At 45.0% G+C, this 19,533-nt stretch overlaps 2 protein-coding genes and 1 pseudogene across 2 annotated transcripts; all 3 read right to left on the reverse strand.

Annotated features, from left to right (window-relative positions):
• Nucleotides 1–4,270: 4,270 nt before the first annotated feature.
• Nucleotides 4,271–9,645, reverse strand: LOC115390560 (ras-related protein Rab-33B-like). The gene is made up of 3 exons (XM_030094466.1): nt 9,394–9,645; nt 5,706–5,884; nt 4,271–4,607 (listed from the first exon to the last, which is right to left on the reverse strand). Exons 1-3 carry the CDS (start codon nt 9,610–9,612, stop codon nt 4,271–4,273), a joined length of 735 nt encoding a protein of 244 aa, XP_029950326.1. The 5' UTR covers nt 9,613–9,645.
• A 3,325-nt stretch (nt 9,646–12,970) lies between these two features.
• LOC115389877 (kinesin-associated protein 3 pseudogene) lies at nt 12,971–15,160 on the reverse strand (annotated as a pseudogene).
• A 568-nt stretch (nt 15,161–15,728) lies between these two features.
• On the reverse strand, nt 15,729–19,359 carry exosc9 (exosome component 9). The gene is made up of 12 exons (XM_030094067.1): nt 19,190–19,359; nt 18,933–19,027; nt 18,438–18,557; nt 18,242–18,344; nt 17,941–18,078; nt 17,627–17,709; nt 17,408–17,540; nt 17,171–17,259; nt 16,453–16,599; nt 16,214–16,383; nt 16,056–16,131; nt 15,729–15,952 (listed from the first exon to the last, which is right to left on the reverse strand). Exons 1-12 carry the CDS (start codon nt 19,253–19,255, stop codon nt 15,889–15,891), a joined length of 1,284 nt encoding a protein of 427 aa, XP_029949927.1. The 5' UTR covers nt 19,256–19,359; the 3' UTR covers nt 15,729–15,888.
• Nucleotides 19,360–19,533: the final 174 nt, after the last annotated feature.

Raw genomic sequence — 19,533 nt, forward strand, 5'->3', positions numbered from 1 at the left:
TGAGCGTCTGAAAAAGGCTTATAGTCCCCCATCAGCTCTCCTCAAGCACTCTATTAGAATCTAATGTTAGATATTTTCAAATTTGATTCATTGTCAAAGGGTATTCATGATTTTCCTCAAAGTACCACTAGAGGGAGCTCACGTGACATTTTGAGTGCTTCAAACATTTTGGTGTCCTGCTGCTTTTTGGAACAACTCGATACACCCTCTAGTGGTGGAAACCTGCAGTGCAAGACAAGATCGATTGAGGAAAACTGGAAAAATGTGCTTACTTTTGTAGTAACACATGAAAAAAATATATGAGAAGATATCAGGACTGATTTATTGTCTCATTACATTTATTACTTGATGCCTCAATATACTGCACCATTAGTCTACATAACAGTACTTATACAAAAACACGCATTAGAAAAACTCTTTCCTTGATGCATGAGTGATTTTATATCACAATTGTCATAATCCCTCTTCATTCATGGGAATCAGGCAGGATCAGGCAGGCTGCAGGTTTCTAGTGGATTAGGGACTGAGTGGGAAACAGAATGGTGGTTGTATAACATGCACGGCCGCAGCTGAGAGCACGTACTGTATGGATGCTTCTCATGCAGGACGAATGATAGTCATTCCTTTAACTTACATAAATAACACCTGCAAGAGCAAAACTTACAAAGTCAAACGGTGACCATAACCTGCATGTGAACCTCTAATGTGCCACAACTATAATACCAGGTTGGATATGTTCTTTCAGTTACATGGTGAGACATTAATTTCAGTTTTTACAGAAAAAAAAAGATCCTCAAAGTTAAATTAAAGACATACAAGTCGTGATTTTTACTTTTGTTTAATGTTACACAGTACTCAGTTGAATAAATTGGGGGGCTTTTTATTTTTTTTTGGGGGGGGGGATGAATTATAAGGAGGGTGGGGCCTCCCAGTGTCTTCATGAAGGATCCGCCCCTGTGCATGAGCACCTTGACACCAAGATTTCATTTCACATCCAACAAACATTGCACCATTTACATATTGGAAAATTTTTCTAAAAGTCAGAGCTATTAATAGACTGATTGCTTTTTAGCTACATACAGCACACACACACACACACACACACACACACACACACACACACACACACACACACACACACATATATATATATATATATATATATATATATATATATATATATATATATATATATATATATATATATATATATATATATATATCGACAGGTCCCTCTTGAAGATGAGACCCTGGGTCTCAATGGGGCCCATCGGAATAAACAGAGTTTAAATAAATAAAATGTTACAAAAACATAGGCATGTATGGTTCAAGTTAACAACCTGGTTTCAATCAAACCAGCCTCAAAGCCATGCTGTCAGGATGAGCTGGTAAAAACATGCACAATGAAACAGCTGGAGGAGTTTAAAAGACACTTCAATGAGTTTTACACCAGAAAGTTTCCTTTGAATGGACTACATGTTCAGACTGTAGTGCTCTCCAATAGCAGTTGTTTTGTGAAAACATAGACATTTTTATCAGACATGCTCTGCAGCAGAGCACAGAAAAGCTCTAAACTTCAAATATAAAGGTTATTATTGCACAGTTTCACCAGTATGGCCCATTCAAGATGACACTGATCTGTATGTGGAGCGTGAAATGTGTTTAAACCGTCTGCTATAAGCCCAGTATTGCTGTCTAATTATTCTACAAAGAAGAAATGATATTACATAACGCGGGGAACCTTTTGAACCCCTCGCCAGGCTTCACATGCACCGTGACCTTTGTTGTCTTGGATCTCGGTGTCACCAGCTCTCCCACAACCTAAATATCACAGGTTAAAGGGAAAAGAAACCAGCTGTCGCTTTCCAACCGGGCTAAAAATTTAAAACCGATACACCTCATCTGAAAGTTCCATTTCAGTTCTATAGATTTAAAGATATAGATTTTTGTGTCTGTTCTCTTCTTAATGTGATCACAATCAATTCAAACTATTAATTTATTGTGGAAATCATTATTATTTCAGAGAAAATCAAAGGTTTATTGGTTTAAAAAAACCTTCTACATCTCCTTGCTGTCCCGACTCCGTCATATATATGGATTTACAGTACAGGGCCTGTGATCTGAACAAATACGACCTTCTGACGTCTAATAATAGTCGACACTTGTCGTGTCAAACATACAGAGGAGGCGTCGCTCTGGGGATTTATTGGACAGCAGAAAGGTTCACAGTGTGTGAGGAAGAGACCCAATAACACCTGAAACCCTGACTCTGGGAAACAAGTGGGAATGTCTGCTGAATTTTCAAAATTCAGTAAAATGCTTTTATTTTCTTATAGAAATAGAATGAAATATCTGATGAGTCATTTTTATAAAGTAGGCAAATGTTGATTTTAGATCCATATTTTATAATCCTGATAAATATTCTTTACACTTAGAGCCGGTTCTTCACTGACGAAAATGATGAACAGCTTCGTGCTTCACTTTTCTAACTTTAATTCTAATTTATTCTCCAGTAAAAGCATCTTCCTGACCTCCACGCTGTTCATGGCCCTGATGAAGAAATGCTATGAAACGACACTTTCAGTTAGAAATGAGCAAATTTTTACATTTTAATTGAATTATTTTTAGCGTTTTATCGTGAGAGAAATTTTGATTTTTATGGAGCATGCACAAATCTCCTTCCAATACATCAGAATGACCACAGGCTGTAGATTTTCTGAGTGCACAAACATTTTGTTTCCAGAAAAATAGACCTCCAAAAACAGACTCTACATTTCTCATCAAGCAATAGCTCCCCATAACCCTATTCTCAGTCTCTATTCAGAGTTTGTGACCTAAAATCAACATTTGGGGTAATTTTCCCACAATTCAAACTGCTGATTTCACATCATACACAAAATGATCCTCAAAATTAAAGAAAATCACGTTTTTCCCCAATTTTCTGTCGTGTGTGTGTCTGTGTGGGAGTTACTGACATCTAGTGGTGGAGTCAAACATTTTAAAGAGGATCCAGTGAAAGAGCAGAAGTTCTAATTGATCCAAACAGATCCAGTGTAAATCAACCTCACTGCAGCTTCAGCAGTTCTAGATTAAAACAGCAGCGGCTCCTCTCTTCCTGTGTTCATCCTCCCTCTTGATCTCACACCACATCTGTCGTTGGCCTGATGAATGTTGCACCATTGTGACGCTGGTGCACGTGCACGTGCACACTCTCCCTCAGCCTGAAGTCACCCGTGAAGGCCCGCAGCCTGCACCGCCGTCCGCCTCGTCTGAATCATCAACTGGACACGAAATTTCACAAAACACCACGAGACTGTGAAGCCAAAACAACTTCCACAATCCTGAGATGTAGTTTAAAGTCGCCGTGTGCAAAAGCTCACAAGTAATCGATTACTATCACACAGCAGGGCTGTGGAGCTGCTGTCTCTTTCTGCACTGAGCATTAACAGCTTCTGAATGTTTCTATTTCACTAAGCTCCTGTTCACTTCATTCATCCCGGAAAGCAACAACACAACGATCTACACAAGACATCACAATTAAAACACGTAAAAGAAGAGTTTGTTTTCACATAAGTGACCAATCCAGTAGCTCCACTACAGATTCCTTTAAAGAAATGACAAAACTTTCAACACTGATCAAAAATGAAAGTTGAAAATTTTTTTTTTGAGAGCTCCAGATTGGTAAAACAGAGTCATAATTCCCTTTCAAATTAGCATTCTCTTGATTTGGAGCCTCTTGCGGGCCGGTTCTGTTACACGGGCTTTATGTTTGACACCCCTGATATAGAGCATCTTCCTCATGCTGGCGCCTTCTTTCTCCCAACAACAAGAAATTTGAAGTAAAGAGGAGTAAAAACATGCTTTCCAATAAACGAGGCCAGAGTGAAGCGCTGGGTGAGAGCGTCCGGCCCGTCATGTGACTCCAGCAGCACTCCACAGACCTTCCCGTCATGTGGCGCCTCGCGCTGCAGCGCAGCTCGTCATCCTGACATGTCAAACGCCGAAAAGGAAGTGAGGTGACGTGAGATCGGTCTGTCAGGCAGCAGAGAGCCCACCCACGGTGGAAACAATCAGTCACAGCCGCCTCAAGTCCACTGACGCTTCAAGTTAAAAGCACTTTTTATTTCACAGCTATTTCAAAACAGATAAAGGTAGAAAATTTCACACAGTTGAGAATAAATACGGAATGCAGGGTTTAAAAATTCACACACACGACATAAACAGACGTTCATAAAAAGTCCCATGGTTCCTCCGGTTCCTCCGGTTCGTCTCAGCAGCAGCTCAACACGTCCTTCTCCGGGTTCTTCTGGTTGGACAGTTTGAAGGACCCGCTGTACGCCGGAGGACTCGACACCGACGGCTTCTTCTGTCCCTTCAGTTTGGCTCCGATGGCGGCGACGACGTCCTCCACTGCGCTCTGCTGACCTGGAGCGCCGCCGCCGCCGCCGGGCTGCCGTCCCTTACTGCGATGCTTCGGCGAGCTCTTGGCGGACGTCTCGAAGAACGTCATGTGGTGAGTCCGGGCGAAGTCCAGCGCCCGCTCCTGGCTCACCAGGCCGTCGGACCGCCGGGACTCCCGGAGGTCGGTCTTGTTCCCCACCAGGAACCTGAAGGAGACGCCAGATTCAACCACAACCCTGCTGACCACATTTCCTGATTTTCAAGAGACCTTCGACTTTCTGTACCTGGCAGCTCTTCAGTGTCTCAGTCCCCCCGTTTTTGTTTTTTTTAAGTTCTTATCCATCGTGAGGTGAACATGTCTCTAAATGCTTTTTAAATGGTCTTTCTGGTATGAGATCACTGTTAGGAAATCTTTGACACATTGGGTAACTGGAGTGTTTAAAACAGGAAACATGACAATCAACAGGCTGGCGCCTTTCTGTTTGGAGTTTGCATGTTCTGCCAGTGCTCTGCTTTTCTCCTACTTAGATAAAATGATCACAGAAGATGGATGGAATCGTTGGAAAATGTCTAAAGTTACATTTTATGGTTGAATATTCATTAGAAATTAAGCTTTAAGAGACAAAACAAGATGTAAACCAAAAACAACACAAAGGACACGATAAGTACGACAAGACACTAGAGAAGACAAAAGCCAGGACATGAGACAATGAGGTGAGACAAGACACCAGAAAGGACGTAACGACAGACACACCAGAAAGAACAACACCAGACAGGACAGGACAGGACAGGACAGGACACCAGACCAGACCAGACACCAGACGAGACGGGACAGGACACTAGTTGAGACAGGACAAAAGACAACAGACGAGACGAGACACCAGACCAGACAAAACACGACACCAGACACCAGACGAGGTACGAGACCAAGCGAGACGAGGCGCCAGATGAGACGAGACGAGACGGGACCCCAGACGAAACACGATATCAGACGAGACGATACCAGACAAGACAGACACCAGATGAAACGAGACACTAGACGAGACAGCAGATGGAACACTAGAAGTGACAAGACGGGACCCCAGATGAGACGGGACACAGACACAGATGTAACCCCATTTGACCAGATGAGACAGGCAGAGTCGTCTCTTCATAAAATGCTGGTTTCAGTGCCGCAGACGGGACGGCTCAGGCCCGTCTCCCTCCTCACCTCGGGGACGCATTATGAAGTGATTTGCTTTAAACTACACAGAACAGGAAACGCTCCTCCCTCACACGGAGCCGTGGACTGGGACAGGTGCTACCTGGGTATTTCCTGTCTCACGGAGTTCTGCCGGCACTCCTCCAGCCACGACGTCAGGCCGCTGAAGCTGGACGGGCAGCTCAGGTCGTAGACGAAGAGCACGGCGTGCACGTTCCGGTAGTAGTGCTGCACCATGGACTTCCTGAAGCGCTCCTGTCCCGCCGTGTCCCACAGCTGCAGCTGATCCAGCAGAGGGGACAGGAAGGAAGACGGAGAGCAAAGAAGTTGGTGACGAAAGACCCAAACAAGAAAAAAGAGGAAACGCAGGAGAAACGGGGCACAGAGAGGAAAAGAAGTCATGCGCTGAAATCCCTCAAACACTCTGAGATCCAGAGAATCGTCTCTGAGAGGAAACAAAGAGAAAGAATCAATCTGATGGTTAGAAAGCTGCATTTCTCTCTGGAGGCGCCGTCGTTCCTCACAGGTTCCTTTAACCTCGTGACTCTCATGAGTAGAATCTGTATTTATCTGCCACATGTTTCAAAAACATGCTGAGTTAAAGCAGCTTTAACAATCCAGTGTTGACTTCATGTCTCAGAAAAACTCCTTTCCAGACTTGAACCATATTAAACCTGAAGATTGATCTGACTCCTCACTTCAGACTCGGTTGAAATTTCTATCTATTCGTCAGTCAATCCATCGAGCATCCATCGGGTCTGCTAACCATGCTAACTCTGCACACAAACCCGGAATCAAACCAGGGACAGGCTGGCTGTGAGGCGCCAGAGCAATCCACTGATCCCTCTTTCCCCTGATGTACCTTCACTAAAACATCTTTCAGGCTGGAAAAAGAGAGAATGCCTTCAGAGTCTGATTGATTAAATTATTAACCTTTTTAACTGTGCAACATGGCATATTTTTTTAAAAATAAAAACTATTTATAAAAAAAACAACAACACACATTTGTGAAAATAAAAATAATGCAGTGTCCCCTTTCAGGTTGATGATGAAAATAAGTTTTCAATTCTGAAAATAAACACCACAAATCATCTAATACTAAATCTATGCACAGAAAATGAAAGATTTCTTTGCAGGATAAAGAAATTAAACATTAACTGTATTTATAATTCAGTCTGTGACCTCATATCACCAATATTTTACTGTTTTAAATGATGTTGAATTGATTGAATGTCTGCACTAAACCACTGCAATGTTCCATGTCTGCTTTGAGCTTCTTTTAGTCCACTTCTCTTTTTCTCTCTGATTTCACCTTTTAACACCTTTTCTTATTTTATTTTCTATCGCTCTGCAAATCTCCGTGAAACTCTTTGAAGGGCAACTTCGGTTTTTTGACACCTAGACTTTATTTCTCGGTGTGTGCATGCTCATATACTCACTCAGACAAACATCGTGCAGCTCAGAGTCCTTCAGAAGTTATTTAGATCCAACCGATGCAGCTGCACTTTTAGCGGGGGCCACGGCAAGGGAGCTTCAGCGCGGGATATAATCTCTGCAAAATCGCTCATTTCGGCTGTATTTTTCCCTCCATCAGCGCTGGGTTGCCTTTCGGTCGGAAGGGGGACCTCTGGCGGTGTCCCGCAGCCTGGCTTGGAGCGCGCATCCGCCGGGCGGCGGAGATACGCTTCCTCCCGGCGAGGAGAGAGCTCCAGCGGCCCAGCGGCCGCGCGCAAGCCGTGCGTCTTCGCCGGTGTCCGGAGCCTCCGTGGAGCAGCTGAGGGCCATTTTCCAACTCGGCCCCTGGAAGTCAGACGCCGGGGCACCGTGACAGCCGAGGCCTCTCTGCTGGGGAGAGGAGCTCCGCAACGTTCCCATCTGAGCTAATTGTGGCTAAGTTAGCGAAAACTGTCAGCTGACTCACCTGAAAACGGTAGATATGCTGCCTTTATGATAACACTGGCGATGGATGAAGAAATACAGCCGAAATGAGCGACTTTGCAGAGATTATGTCCCGCGCTGAAGCTCCATTGCCGTGGCCCCCGCTAAGTGCGGCTACATCGGTTGGATCTAAATAACTTCTGAAGGACTCCGAGCTGCACGATGTTTGTCTGAGTGAGTATATGAGCATGCACACACCTAGAAATAAGGTCCAGGTGTCAAAAAACCGAAGTTGCCCTTTAAACCGCACCAAACTGCAAACACAACTAAAGTTTGATGAACTTCTGGAAATCGAGAACAGGGATCCTGAAGCCGTTACCAAATCTGAAACTTCCTCTGTCATGTGGTTTCAAAACTGTCAGGAAACACACACCAACGTCACGCATCTCGCTGCAAACTCCTCACAGTCTGGAGGTGGATTTAATGCATTAACGGGGCTGCAAGTGAGCATTCCTGTGAAGAATCTCAGTCCTGCACACACACACACACAGACACACACACACTCACACACTGATTTTCTGCCATGCAGAGAATTTTCAGGCTGCGACAAACACTCATGTGTGACACAGCAGAGTCACGCTGCAGTGTGGAACTTTAAAACAGCTCCTGAGCATGTTTAAAGCTTTCAGAGGAGATAAAATGTAAAAGTCTGGTTAAAGAAGGGACACAGAAAGAGCTGCAGTCTCTCTCTAATTCCTCCACTTCGTGTTTTTAACATGAGTGTGGAACAGATTTCTATTGGCTGAACATTGCTGCATCAGGTTACATCGTTCTGATTAAAAAGATCAATCTTTTCTTTGAAGTTTTCACTATTTTCTCAGTATTTTGGTGGATTGGAGCCTCTTGCAGGCCTGTTTTTGGTCCACGAGCCTTATGTTTGACACCCCTGGTCTATATGATGCATTTTGTATATCATCTTTACTTTTATTTCACCCAGGTTATCTGAAGCTGCAATAATGTAAAGAAACTGCTAATCTTCTGGAATTCAGTAGTTTTCAGTAATAACTGGCATTAAAACGTGACACAAACCACAGATTAGTCAGAAGTGGAAGAACATGAAGCACCGAACCTCAAACGATTCCAGTGCTTCATGACAGACTCTGCCTCCATCCACAATTAGCCTGGATCACATCCTGATAAACGGGATGTGACAAACGGGATGTGATGGATTCTGAAGGGAAAGAAATGGATAAATGTCCAATTCACTGGATTCAGGAAACCTGACGGAGTCGAGTTTGGTCTCAAGAAGATCTGCACGACTCTGAAGGCTTCAAATATTCAACACACTGTCCGTGGAAGGAGACGATTCAGGGATGTGGAAGCTCCTAATCACCAAACAAACAACACAACGTGAAACACCAGAGTCCAGCTGAGGACTGAAGAATGACTGGAGACACATCGTTCACCGGTTCAGTCACTCTTCATGCTGATGAATCATTGACAGCATTCACTCACATTTCTGTGTGGCTTTCTAATGATGAGTCACAAAAAAACTTTATTTAGCTCACTCTAATGCTCTTTCCCTCATTGTGAGCTTTAATCCACACAAAACAGCTTCATCGAGCTCAGAGACGCACGCAGACGCACACATGCACACTGCATAAACACCTGCAGGCTGTCTTCATTTAGAGAATTTGGAGGGGAATAGGTGTCCATTTTAGAGGGAAAAAAATTCAGAATTCGTAAGATAAAAGTCAGAATTATATTTAAAAAAGTCAAACTTATTTTTCAAAGACTTCTTTTGTGGTGATCTTCAGGGTTTCTACAGATTCGACGCAATTTTGTGCGTAAAATGACAGTAAAGTCCTGAAACTCTCATAACTCATGATTTGGACGCATCCTCTCCACTTTACCTTGATTTTCTCTCCATCGACGTCCAGCAGCCTCTCGCGGAAGTCCACACCGATGGTGGCCTCCATCCTGCTGGGGAACTCTCCGGCGCACAGGCGGTGCGTCAGGCACGTCTTCCCCACCCCGGAGTCCCCGATCACCAGCACCTTGAAGGTCCGGCAGCGGCTGGCGAGCGACGACACGCTGCCCAGAGAGCCGGAGAACTCCAGAGAGGACTCCATCTACCCGCGGCTCACAGGAAGACAAGCAGCGAAGGGCGAGCCACACTCCACGGGGAGACGCAGCTTCTCCAGGGGCGCGCGCAACTTCTGGAAATGCAGCGTGTGAGGAGGAGGAGCAGCAGGCTGATGATCTGAGCCAGAAGGTGGTGAGTCCAAAATTTTACATGGACTTCAGTTGTTTCTCTCCAGCTTTACTTTTTTTTTTAATGCATGAATTCAAAACATTTAAGGAGGTTCATTTCTATAAAAACCAAAGTTTCTCCTCATATTCATGCGTTCACTGTCACGTGCAGGAACTAAAATATTGATCTGCATGTATGAAAAGGGAATCTGACAGAGGGATCCTGAAAGGTTTAGGAGAGCAGATACTAATTTTTGGAGAGTTTAACATGTTCCGTTTCACTTCATCATAACTTCAGTTTATTTAAAAAGCTTTTATTTTTCCTTTGACTTGTTTCAACTGTCAAAGTGTTTGTAACTTGAGAAGAAAAGAGACAACAGTTGAAAGTTACATTTCTTCTGAAATTCAGAAAATTGGACGTAAATTAGTTTTAGACTTCACCGAAACAGGAATCTGGAGCAGTAGGAGGTCAGAAAGTGTATAAAACTTAAGTTTTGGAGAATTTTTGTTCATTTTTGGAAGCGCTAAATTTGAAATTGAACAATAACATTGGGCTCATTGAGACATCTGACAGCAGAAAAAAACCCACTTTGAACAGAATCCCCTGAGCCTGGCATTTGGGGAGTTTTCACAAAAAAACTCTGAATACGTAAAAAAATAAATAAATTAAAAAAACCATTTCAAATTGTCCTTTTAATGTGATGCAAAATTTTTCAAGTCAAGTTTGATCTTTTTCAGTTGAGCTTTATTTTAAATCCACAAGTTTTCTGTAAGTATTTCGCAATTTTTTTTTCTTTTTCTTTTTTTTTTTGTATGATGGTAGATGGTTTTCATCCATTCAACTTTGACTGTGTTCCTGTTCCCTTTGTCACTTTGACTTCAGCTCACTGTGGCGGCCAGACTGGACCTCTTGGCGGACCAGCTTTGGCCCACAGACTTTATGTTTGACAGCTGAGACTTGATGAAATGTTCTCTTCATTGTTATTAAACTCGCTCGTCTTTTAGCCAGAACCTCTTCCTGAAGTCACCTCTGAGAGGCAGGCCCCCATGTCAGGGGACAAGTCAGGGGACAGTGGTAAAAGTGTGTCACAAGTCACATAACTCTGGAACTGTTTTTGCATTTGAAGGACATATAAATACATTTGTAATTGAATAAATGTTTGTCTCGATTTGTTTCTAACACATTGAATATGGTTACATTGTGTTTTTAATGCAGAATTAAGTATTTCATAATTATATTCATAGGAAAAACAAGGGATGAAATCCTCTCTCACGCCAGGGTCTGTGAAGCGCTCTGATTGGACTGGGGGCGTCCGTGACGTGTGACGTCTACAGGAAGTAAACAACGTTTTTCTCGTCTTTCTTTCTCGGTTAACTTTGATGCTGCAGCTTTGAAAATGTCCGCGTTGTTGAGCGCCCATCGATCCGCGTGTTTCATTATATCCAATTCTTCTAAAACTGCCGTTAAATATATCGACTCCATACGAGTCGAAACACGGACCGCGGGCCGCCATCTTGGGATGTTACGTCATCAGGACGGAGCATGCGCAGAACGAGCAGAAACAAGTATATAAAGAGAGATGGATTGAGAGGGGTACAGTCTTTGTGGCAGCTTTGTTTGATGATAATGGAAATCTTTATAGTTATGAGCACTTCTTAAAAGCTAAAATCTTACCTATTAAATACGGAGAGTTAGTTTCTATTGTAAAGGCTATTCCCATTGGTATGATTAGTTTAATGAAATCTCACTTCAGTTATCAAAATGTTAATGTTCAAACACCCTCTCTACAGGTCGAGGGGACTGACATAAAGGACAGAAAATGTACAAACAAACACATGAGGAAATCATTACAGAAACAAAGCAGGATTTTGCCCAGAGGAACATTTTTTTGGTATTCACAGTTGGTCCGGATTAAGTGGCGAAAAACATGGTGGTGTCCCTCTCAAATTTGCATTTTGAACAAGATTAGAGAAGTTCATTTTAAAATCTTACATTGTATTTATCCTTGTAACAAACTAATTTCCAGGTTTGCTGAAGTGGATGTAATGTGCAGTTTTTGTGGAGAAGAGCCAGAGATGATCCTTCCTTTGTTTTGTGTTTGCCAATCATCTACTGTATTCTGGAGGGACATGGAGAAAATTATCTGTAATAAAACCAGACAATCCATCACAATCAGGCCCAAAGATGTTATTTCACATTTTGAATTTGATGACAAGCCCATGCGTTTTATAACAAATCTCATGATTTTGATGGGTAAGTTTCACATACACAAGATGAAGTTCTCCAAGTCCCGTCCAAACTTTAATGTTTTTATTGCCGAATTAAACTTTTATACAACCACTCTGGAGTTGACAAAAAATAAAAAGAGTGAACGAACACTGCTGTACTTCAAAGATTTACTTTCAGTCACCCCTGGTTAGATAGTTTATGCCTTAATTTTCTTTTAATTTGCATTTTTATGTTTTCTCATCCTGTTATATCTTCAATATACACTTGTTATTATGTACGCTGTGAAATTTATTTTATATACAGTTGTTTGTCTGTATGCCTATTTTTTCAATAAAGGTTTTGGGGGAAAAAAGGACCAGAAAGAAGTCGCGCCTAATTAGCATATAATTCCGTTTCCAAAGAAGAATAAACCCTCCGGTCGATTTGGATTTAAACTTAAATCTGAATAAAGTTTTCAGGCGTTTACATGGTCACTTTAGAGCAGAATTAGGCTTGATTTGGGTCCCACGTAGACACACAGATGATGTTTATATTTGATAGGTTTGTTTCTGGTTTTCAAATCAAAATGCACCAGTTTGTGAATGATGTCTTGTTTTTGCAAACCACACTGAGTCCGTTTTTGAACCACTGGATGTGAGGAAACCATGTTTTGTGTGTTTGTAAAGCTTAAACCACCGACATAAAACCTGGATTCCACTGAGGATCTTCGCTGAGAGGGAAGAGAGCAAACCACTTCACATTCTGCAGCTTTCTAACACATCAGAAATTATTGATTGAGGCGTTGATACGTTGTCTCATAGTGACAGGTGAATTTCAACCTTTTTGTTCCTTATCTGACTGAGGACGAACAGAATCAAAGGAGCAGAAACTAAATCTGTACATTTGTGATATTTTTATTATTTTCTAGTTTGATGAAGGCTGATTATTTTCAGGTGGAGCAGTTTTGACCAGAGTGCCCAGAGTCAACCCAACCCGGAATGCAGCAGCTCTCCTCATCCCTGTCTTCATCAGCAGTAGTCTTGACTCACTGAACCGTCTCCCAGACTTCATCCGTCTGCACGTCACACCAAAGTCAATCATGTTGTTGTCGTTATCATGGAGGTACGGATCACATCTCTGATCATCGCGGTACGGATCACATGTCTGATCAGATCTTGTCGCCACTTCATTATCTCCAACCACTGAGTGTTGTGGAATCGAAACTTCTCCAGCTGGATCTTCCTTCCCCACTCCTCATGGTTCTCTTCGATGATGTTCAGGGCGCTGCTGCACACTTTCTGAATCTCTGCGTTCTTCTCATGCATCAGGTCTATCAGGTAGGCCGGAGCCCCGGTCTCTCTGATGATGACGTCTCGTGTAGCTTGATGAGACACCATCTGATAGAAGATGTAGAAAATGTGACACACGAACTCGTGGTCCTCCTGCTTAGCGTTCAGCAGCTCGATGAGAGCAGGGATGACCCCCGATTCAGCCAACATGGCAGCGCAGGCCTCGTCCGTGGAAGCTGTTCCGATCAGCAGCACCACCTCCAGCAGCAGGTCGTCCTCTGCAGACCCTGGTTTGAGTCTGTCCTTCAGGTACGGCAGCAGGTGATACTCCTCCAGCACCAGCTTCCAGTCCAGGTCAGGGACGGTGAGGTTGGCCAGCGTTCCCAGACACTCTAAAACCCAGTCCTCTTCTCCCTCTGATCCAACCTCAGCTGCCAGGTCTCCAACATGGTCGATGAAGCGTAGTTTGGTCGCTCCGTCGTGTTGGGAGATATTTCTGATGACCTTCATGAGAAGAGGATCCTTGGTCTTCAGAGCTCTCCTCATCAGCGTCTTCAGTCCTTTGCTTTTACACATGAGCTGTGCGTTCGTCCTGTTAGCAGCCAGGTTGATGCAGAGAGCCAGGAGCTCAGGTTTGGCTTCGTCTTCACCGTGTTTGGACAACATCTGCATGAGCTGAGGGACACAGTCAACCAACATGTCCCTGAAGCGGTCCTCGGTGCTGATGTGGTACAGGATCCTCATGGCCAGCTGACAGTTGCTCTCATCGCCCAGCAAAGCCGTCAGTTTAGGCAGCAGTCCGGCTTCCACCATCTTGGCTCTGAGTCCAGAATCGAAGGACAGGTTGAGCAGCAGACGCAGCGTCAGGTTCAGCAGGGCTTTGTGTTTGCAGGGAAGCAGACGAGCCAGTCGCTCCACCGTGTCCATCTCAGCCATGTCGTTCTTGTTCTCCAGGAAGATGGACAGTTTTTTCAGAAACGACACCACCAGGACCAGCAGCTCCTCGTTGTCCCGTTCTAGAAGTTTGACCAGAACACCCACGATGTTTCTCTTCCTCATTTTCAGCTCAGTCCTGGTGTCTTCGGCCAGATTCAGCAGGAGGCGCAAACACACTCTGAGCAGCTGCTCCTGCTTGGCCAGGAGATCCTGGTATTTCCTCAGAGCTTTGTCCCGGTCTCTTCTCAGAGAGTGATTCTCTGGTTTGAACTCATTGGCCTTGTTTTTCTTGTGCAGCGTCATACACCAAGCATCATGCCTCTCCAGCTCATATTCAACAACACTCAAGCACAGCGCGCCGATCTTGTGTTGATTCACCACTCCGTGAAACGCTGAGAACCTGGAGAAGCAGAAGAAGATGCTCGTGATGGTCGTGGCCAGCTCTGCACTTCGCTTCCAGTCCTCCCTCAGGACTCTGGCCAGAGCTCCTAAAGCTGCCTGGTTGTGCTGGAGATCCAGCAGGTTGTCAGGGTTGCGAGCGAGTTTCAGAATGAGAGCAGAGCCTCTGATCTTCTCGGGGATGTCTTGGGAGAGGAACTCAACATATTCATCCACTCTGGTTATGCTGGCTTCTTCAGGCAGCTGTCTGGGCTTCAGCGTTCTCTTGTCTTTCTTCTCCACCTTGCCCTCAGCAGGAGACCTTTTCCTCTTCTGCAGGCAACAGAGGAGCTGCTCCAGCTCGGGCAAACGTGACGGAGGAATGAGTTTACACTCCTCCAACACTTTCTTGGCCAACGCTCCCACATCAGTCCTGGGGGAAAAGTTTTTCACTCTAATGAGTTGTTGCCCCTCTTTGCGTTTGCTCAGCATCTGACCTCCTGCCAGAATGGACGCCTCCACCTCGTAGCGGACCACCAGGGCCTTCTCCGTGGGATGGACGTCCAAGTCGTTTACTGTGACTCTACGTTTGATGTGACGTGTGTAATCCTCCATCTTCTGCCTTTTTCAGGTTCCGAGGTTTGAATACACCAATCAGCTAAACCACGTTGAGGAAATCTACCAGCCTGACCAGTGCAGACAAGATGAAGCAGCCTTCAAATCTGGAAGCGAACGAACTCCAATCAGCCGACCACCTTCCTCTCACACCTCTGAACTCTACAGCCACTAAGAAGTGAATGAAAGAAAGTCAAAAATGTCTTCCTGAGAGCCAGAACATAAAAGGACAACAGTGACTTTGATGAGTGATGACATCATGGTGATGTCATGCTGTTGTCATGGAGACCATCCAGGGACTCAGCACAAACAAACCTCACAACAGCAGCCTGGAGGTAATGTGGCTGCTGTCTTTATTCACCAACCTGTTACACAAACTGTCTTTAAGACGCCCATTTGTGTAAAATGTGGAAAGCTGATCATAACAAAATGCTCTCAAGCTGTATTTCCTGAGCGCCGACGGCTCAGACATGGAAATGTTTGACACTTCCATACGTGCACACACACATCCGTCATCTGCAGTGTGCAAAACAAGAGGAAATAAGTGACTCCAACACCTTCATTCGGCTGAAAAAATTCAAGACATACTTTAATGAGTAGAAACAAAACAAAAACATGTATGACAAGTCCTTTTTTGTCTCTCGGCTGCTTCCACAAGGAGGCGAAGCATCACAAAAAGCCAGGAAACAGTTCAATGTGAAGAGATGCTGCAGCAGATCATGCTCTCCTTATTTCTTGGGCCTTCTCTTCGACGCTGCTGCCCTCTTCTGGTGAGAACTGGAGTCCGCGTTTCTGAAATCAGGAGAAACTCAATTAAAACCAACTGAATTATCTTTGCTCAGAGCTACAGGTAACTCCTGAATTCCACTTCCTGCAGAGAACGAGAACCACTTGCTTTGCTTGGCCTGATGTCTCTGAAGTCAGAATGACCACTTCCTCCTCCTCGCTGTCGGAGATTTCAACCACATCTCCTGCGAGGTGAGACGATGTGTGTGAGTGTCTTTAAAAACTAAGGAGAAAACGTTTACAGAGAAGTTTCTGAGTGTCTCAAACCTGCTCCTTTCTCCTCCTCTTGTGGCTCCGTCTCCATCTTTGTTTCTTTTCCATTCTGCTCATCATCATCATCGTCGTCGTCCTCGTCTTCCTCCTGGAGCCCCCAGGTGTTCTGCTGCCCCTGGCTGACCTGTCCGACCCCGGGGGCGGGGACCAGCGGGGACGGGACCCTGCCTCTGCGGTCAAGGAGGCAAGCGGAGAAAACAACAACATTCTGTCTGCGGTTGGCTTCAGGATACGTCTGAGGCGGAGCCCCGGCCTTCTCCACGATGTCGTTGGCTCGTTCCGTCACGTCCGACGTCTCCATGAGCGTCTCGTCTGTCTTCAGAGCGGTGATCCGCTCCTGAGGCATCGATTCGGCAAAACCGCACCGACCGCCCGCTTTCCTAACGTCCAAAAGCACAGAGTGTTCATGGAGAAGCCTGCAGTGAGGCCAGAAGCACTGAGGAGGGCCAAACTGCTGCCACCGTTTCATTCAGCTTCTCTCCATGACGAAGCAGCACTCTGATGAGTTTGGTGAAACAGTTTTGATTCTATGAAATAATCTGAGTTGTTCGTCCAATAAAATAATGGGTGATTGAATCCTTTAACATTTTTGTGGAAGAAAAGTGTGTTTATGCTCCATTAATTCAATTAAAATAAGTTAAAAGCACAAAAACCATAAAAAAGGCTGAAATTCAATAAACCGCAGCTGAACATGTGCTGGAAACCAAACCAAATGAAGGTCAAATAAATGGTCTGTTGATATCAGCAGCTCTACTTGGTATCTGAGAGGAGATGTGGAGGACTGAACATCAGTCTACTTCAGTTCTGATTCCTTCATTTTCTTCATTAATTAAAACGATTTACTCTCCATCTGTGGACCTGATGTGTGTTTGAACTGCAGCTGCTGGATGAAGGAGATCAGATTAGATCCATTCATCTGAAAAAGCCGACTTGTGGCTGTGAGTCTCTCACCGGGCCGTTCTGTCGTTCAGCAGCGCCTTGCTGATGAGCTCTGTGATCTCAGACACTTTGACCGCTGCGATTTTGCTGCATCTCATCACCTGCAACAACAACACACAGCATTCTAACGACGTTTTAACTCCCTGATGTGGGGATGATGAACTTTAAACTCTGGAATCGCTGCTTGTGGACATGCATTGACGATGTGCTCTTCAACGTGGCGTCTGCAGCGCTCGTCGGCCCCATCACCTGCTCCTTCAGCAGCATGATGCCTCCGCTGGACTGGATGGAGCAGATCTCTCTGTGTTTGTTCATGGCGATCATCAGCAGGCCGTCCATCACTCGCTCCTCCCTCTCACACGGATCCACCAGCAGGAACGTCCTGCAGGGAAACAGCAGCAAGCCCCGACACGTTCACGCTCCCAGAAAGTCCTCAAACTGGGAAAAGACAAGAAGCCAGAGTCTCACCCCTGCTGGAAGAAGGAGAAGCTGATGCTGATGGGCATGTGATAGATGCTGAGAGGAATCGGGTCTCGCTCCTCTGGACTGTACTGAGGACACAAACGCTCACCTTGAACCAGATGGATTCAAAACGGTAAAACCAGACGGATGGGGCTGTGCATATCGGTTAGCATCCACAAAAAAGTCACAACAGCTCGGAGTCATTCAATCCTACAACCAGGATTCGAACCAGGTTTTACAAACTGAGGCTCAGGCCTGAATCCGGCACAGCGGCGTGCAGGATCCCGTCAATCCAGAGGCCTCGGCCGGCGCCCGCTCACCACGGTGACTTCGTCGCCCTGGATGCCGACGTCGGGGCGTCTGAAGTGACACAGCGCCGTGATGGCGGCCACGCTGGCGGCGTCCATCAGGTTCCCGTCGTTGTTCAGCATGCTGACGTCCACCCGGATCTGCCACACCTGAAACACGCCGAGAGAGCGCCGAAGGCGGGACCCGCCAGTCAACCAGGGAAGGAAACAGGAAATAGTTATAGGATTTAAATGTCCCCACAGAAGCCTGAGGAAGACAAACTCATTTATCCGTGTGTGTGTGTGTGTGTGTGTGTGTGTGTGTAGGACAGACCTTCTCTCCAGCCACCACACACAGAGACTCGGTGTCGATGCACTTGGAGTTCCTCAGACATCTCTCCAGCTGTCGGTTCAGCTTCACCGACAGCTCCGACTGTCTGCGGAGTCAGAGAAAACAAGCAGAGGGAATCAAACTTCACCTTGCTGAAAATTACATCTTTCAGAGACATGTTGAGATATAAAATCCTCACCGTCCCTGCTCGAATGCCGGAGACGCCATGGGTGACAGCTCGATGTTGAAGAACATGATCCCCTCGTTGGGTCGACTCTCTTTCGGAGCCACCAGCTCACAGGAGACCTGAGCCATGACCCTGAACACAACACGGAGGAGACAGCTCAGCGCAAGGTGACAGCGAATGCACCATGCAGGGGGACTGCAGGTAATGGACTGGTAAATGGTAAATGGACTACACTTATATAGCACTTTTTCATCTGCATTAGCAGAGACTACAGCGCTTTACACTGCATTATCACATTCACCCATTCACACAAACATTCACACACCGGTGGAGGCGGCTGCCATGCAAGGCGGTCAGTCCACCCACAGATGACAGTGAATGCATCATGCACGGGACTCTAATGAATGCAGGGGTCAGTGAATGCACCATTCACGCTCAGGTGCGGTTATAACTCCATTATTAAACATGAAGTGGGTCACTTAGTAGACGTTTCGGGTAGAACCTCACCTGGTTTTCCCCAGATCCACGAAACAGCATCCATAGTCGGTTCCAAATGTGATTTTTATCCTTCGGAAGTCGTAAGTCTGCCGTCCATCCAGACGCTGTGGAAACGAGGGACAAGGAACTTTATAAAACTGTTTATTCAATATCAAGATCACCTTCTCCAAACACAACTACTTCGACAACCACAAACCCTTCAAATAAATAGCCTCCAATTACATTTTTAAGATAAACTCAAGTCAAAGCGATGAAAATAAAATCACCTTTTTCTCCTCGATGGCTTTCAGAATAAAGTCCCGCTCACAGTTGGACAGCGGAGTGTCTTTCATCTCGTTTGATTCTTATTCAATCAATTTAATTCTGATTAAATTCAACCTTTCGATCAATGTTTTGATTCACAGCTCAGATACACATGTGGACGCCATTCGTGTTGCCTGACCTCTGAACCGGAAGTACATATACACATCAGTAAGAAGGCAACGAAAAAGTGGTTAATTTTTGTGTTTATTCGTATTTTATGTTGTTTTTGCTCCTCTTATGACCCCCCGAAAATCTCTCTACCATCACCTTTTGTTTGCTTTGTCTTATTAGTTTTATTATTTTTGAC

This window comes from Salarias fasciatus, chromosome 6, assembly GCF_902148845.1.
Source record: "Salarias fasciatus chromosome 6, fSalaFa1.1, whole genome shotgun sequence".
Lineage (NCBI taxonomy): Eukaryota > Metazoa > Chordata > Actinopteri > Blenniiformes > Blenniidae > Salarias > Salarias fasciatus.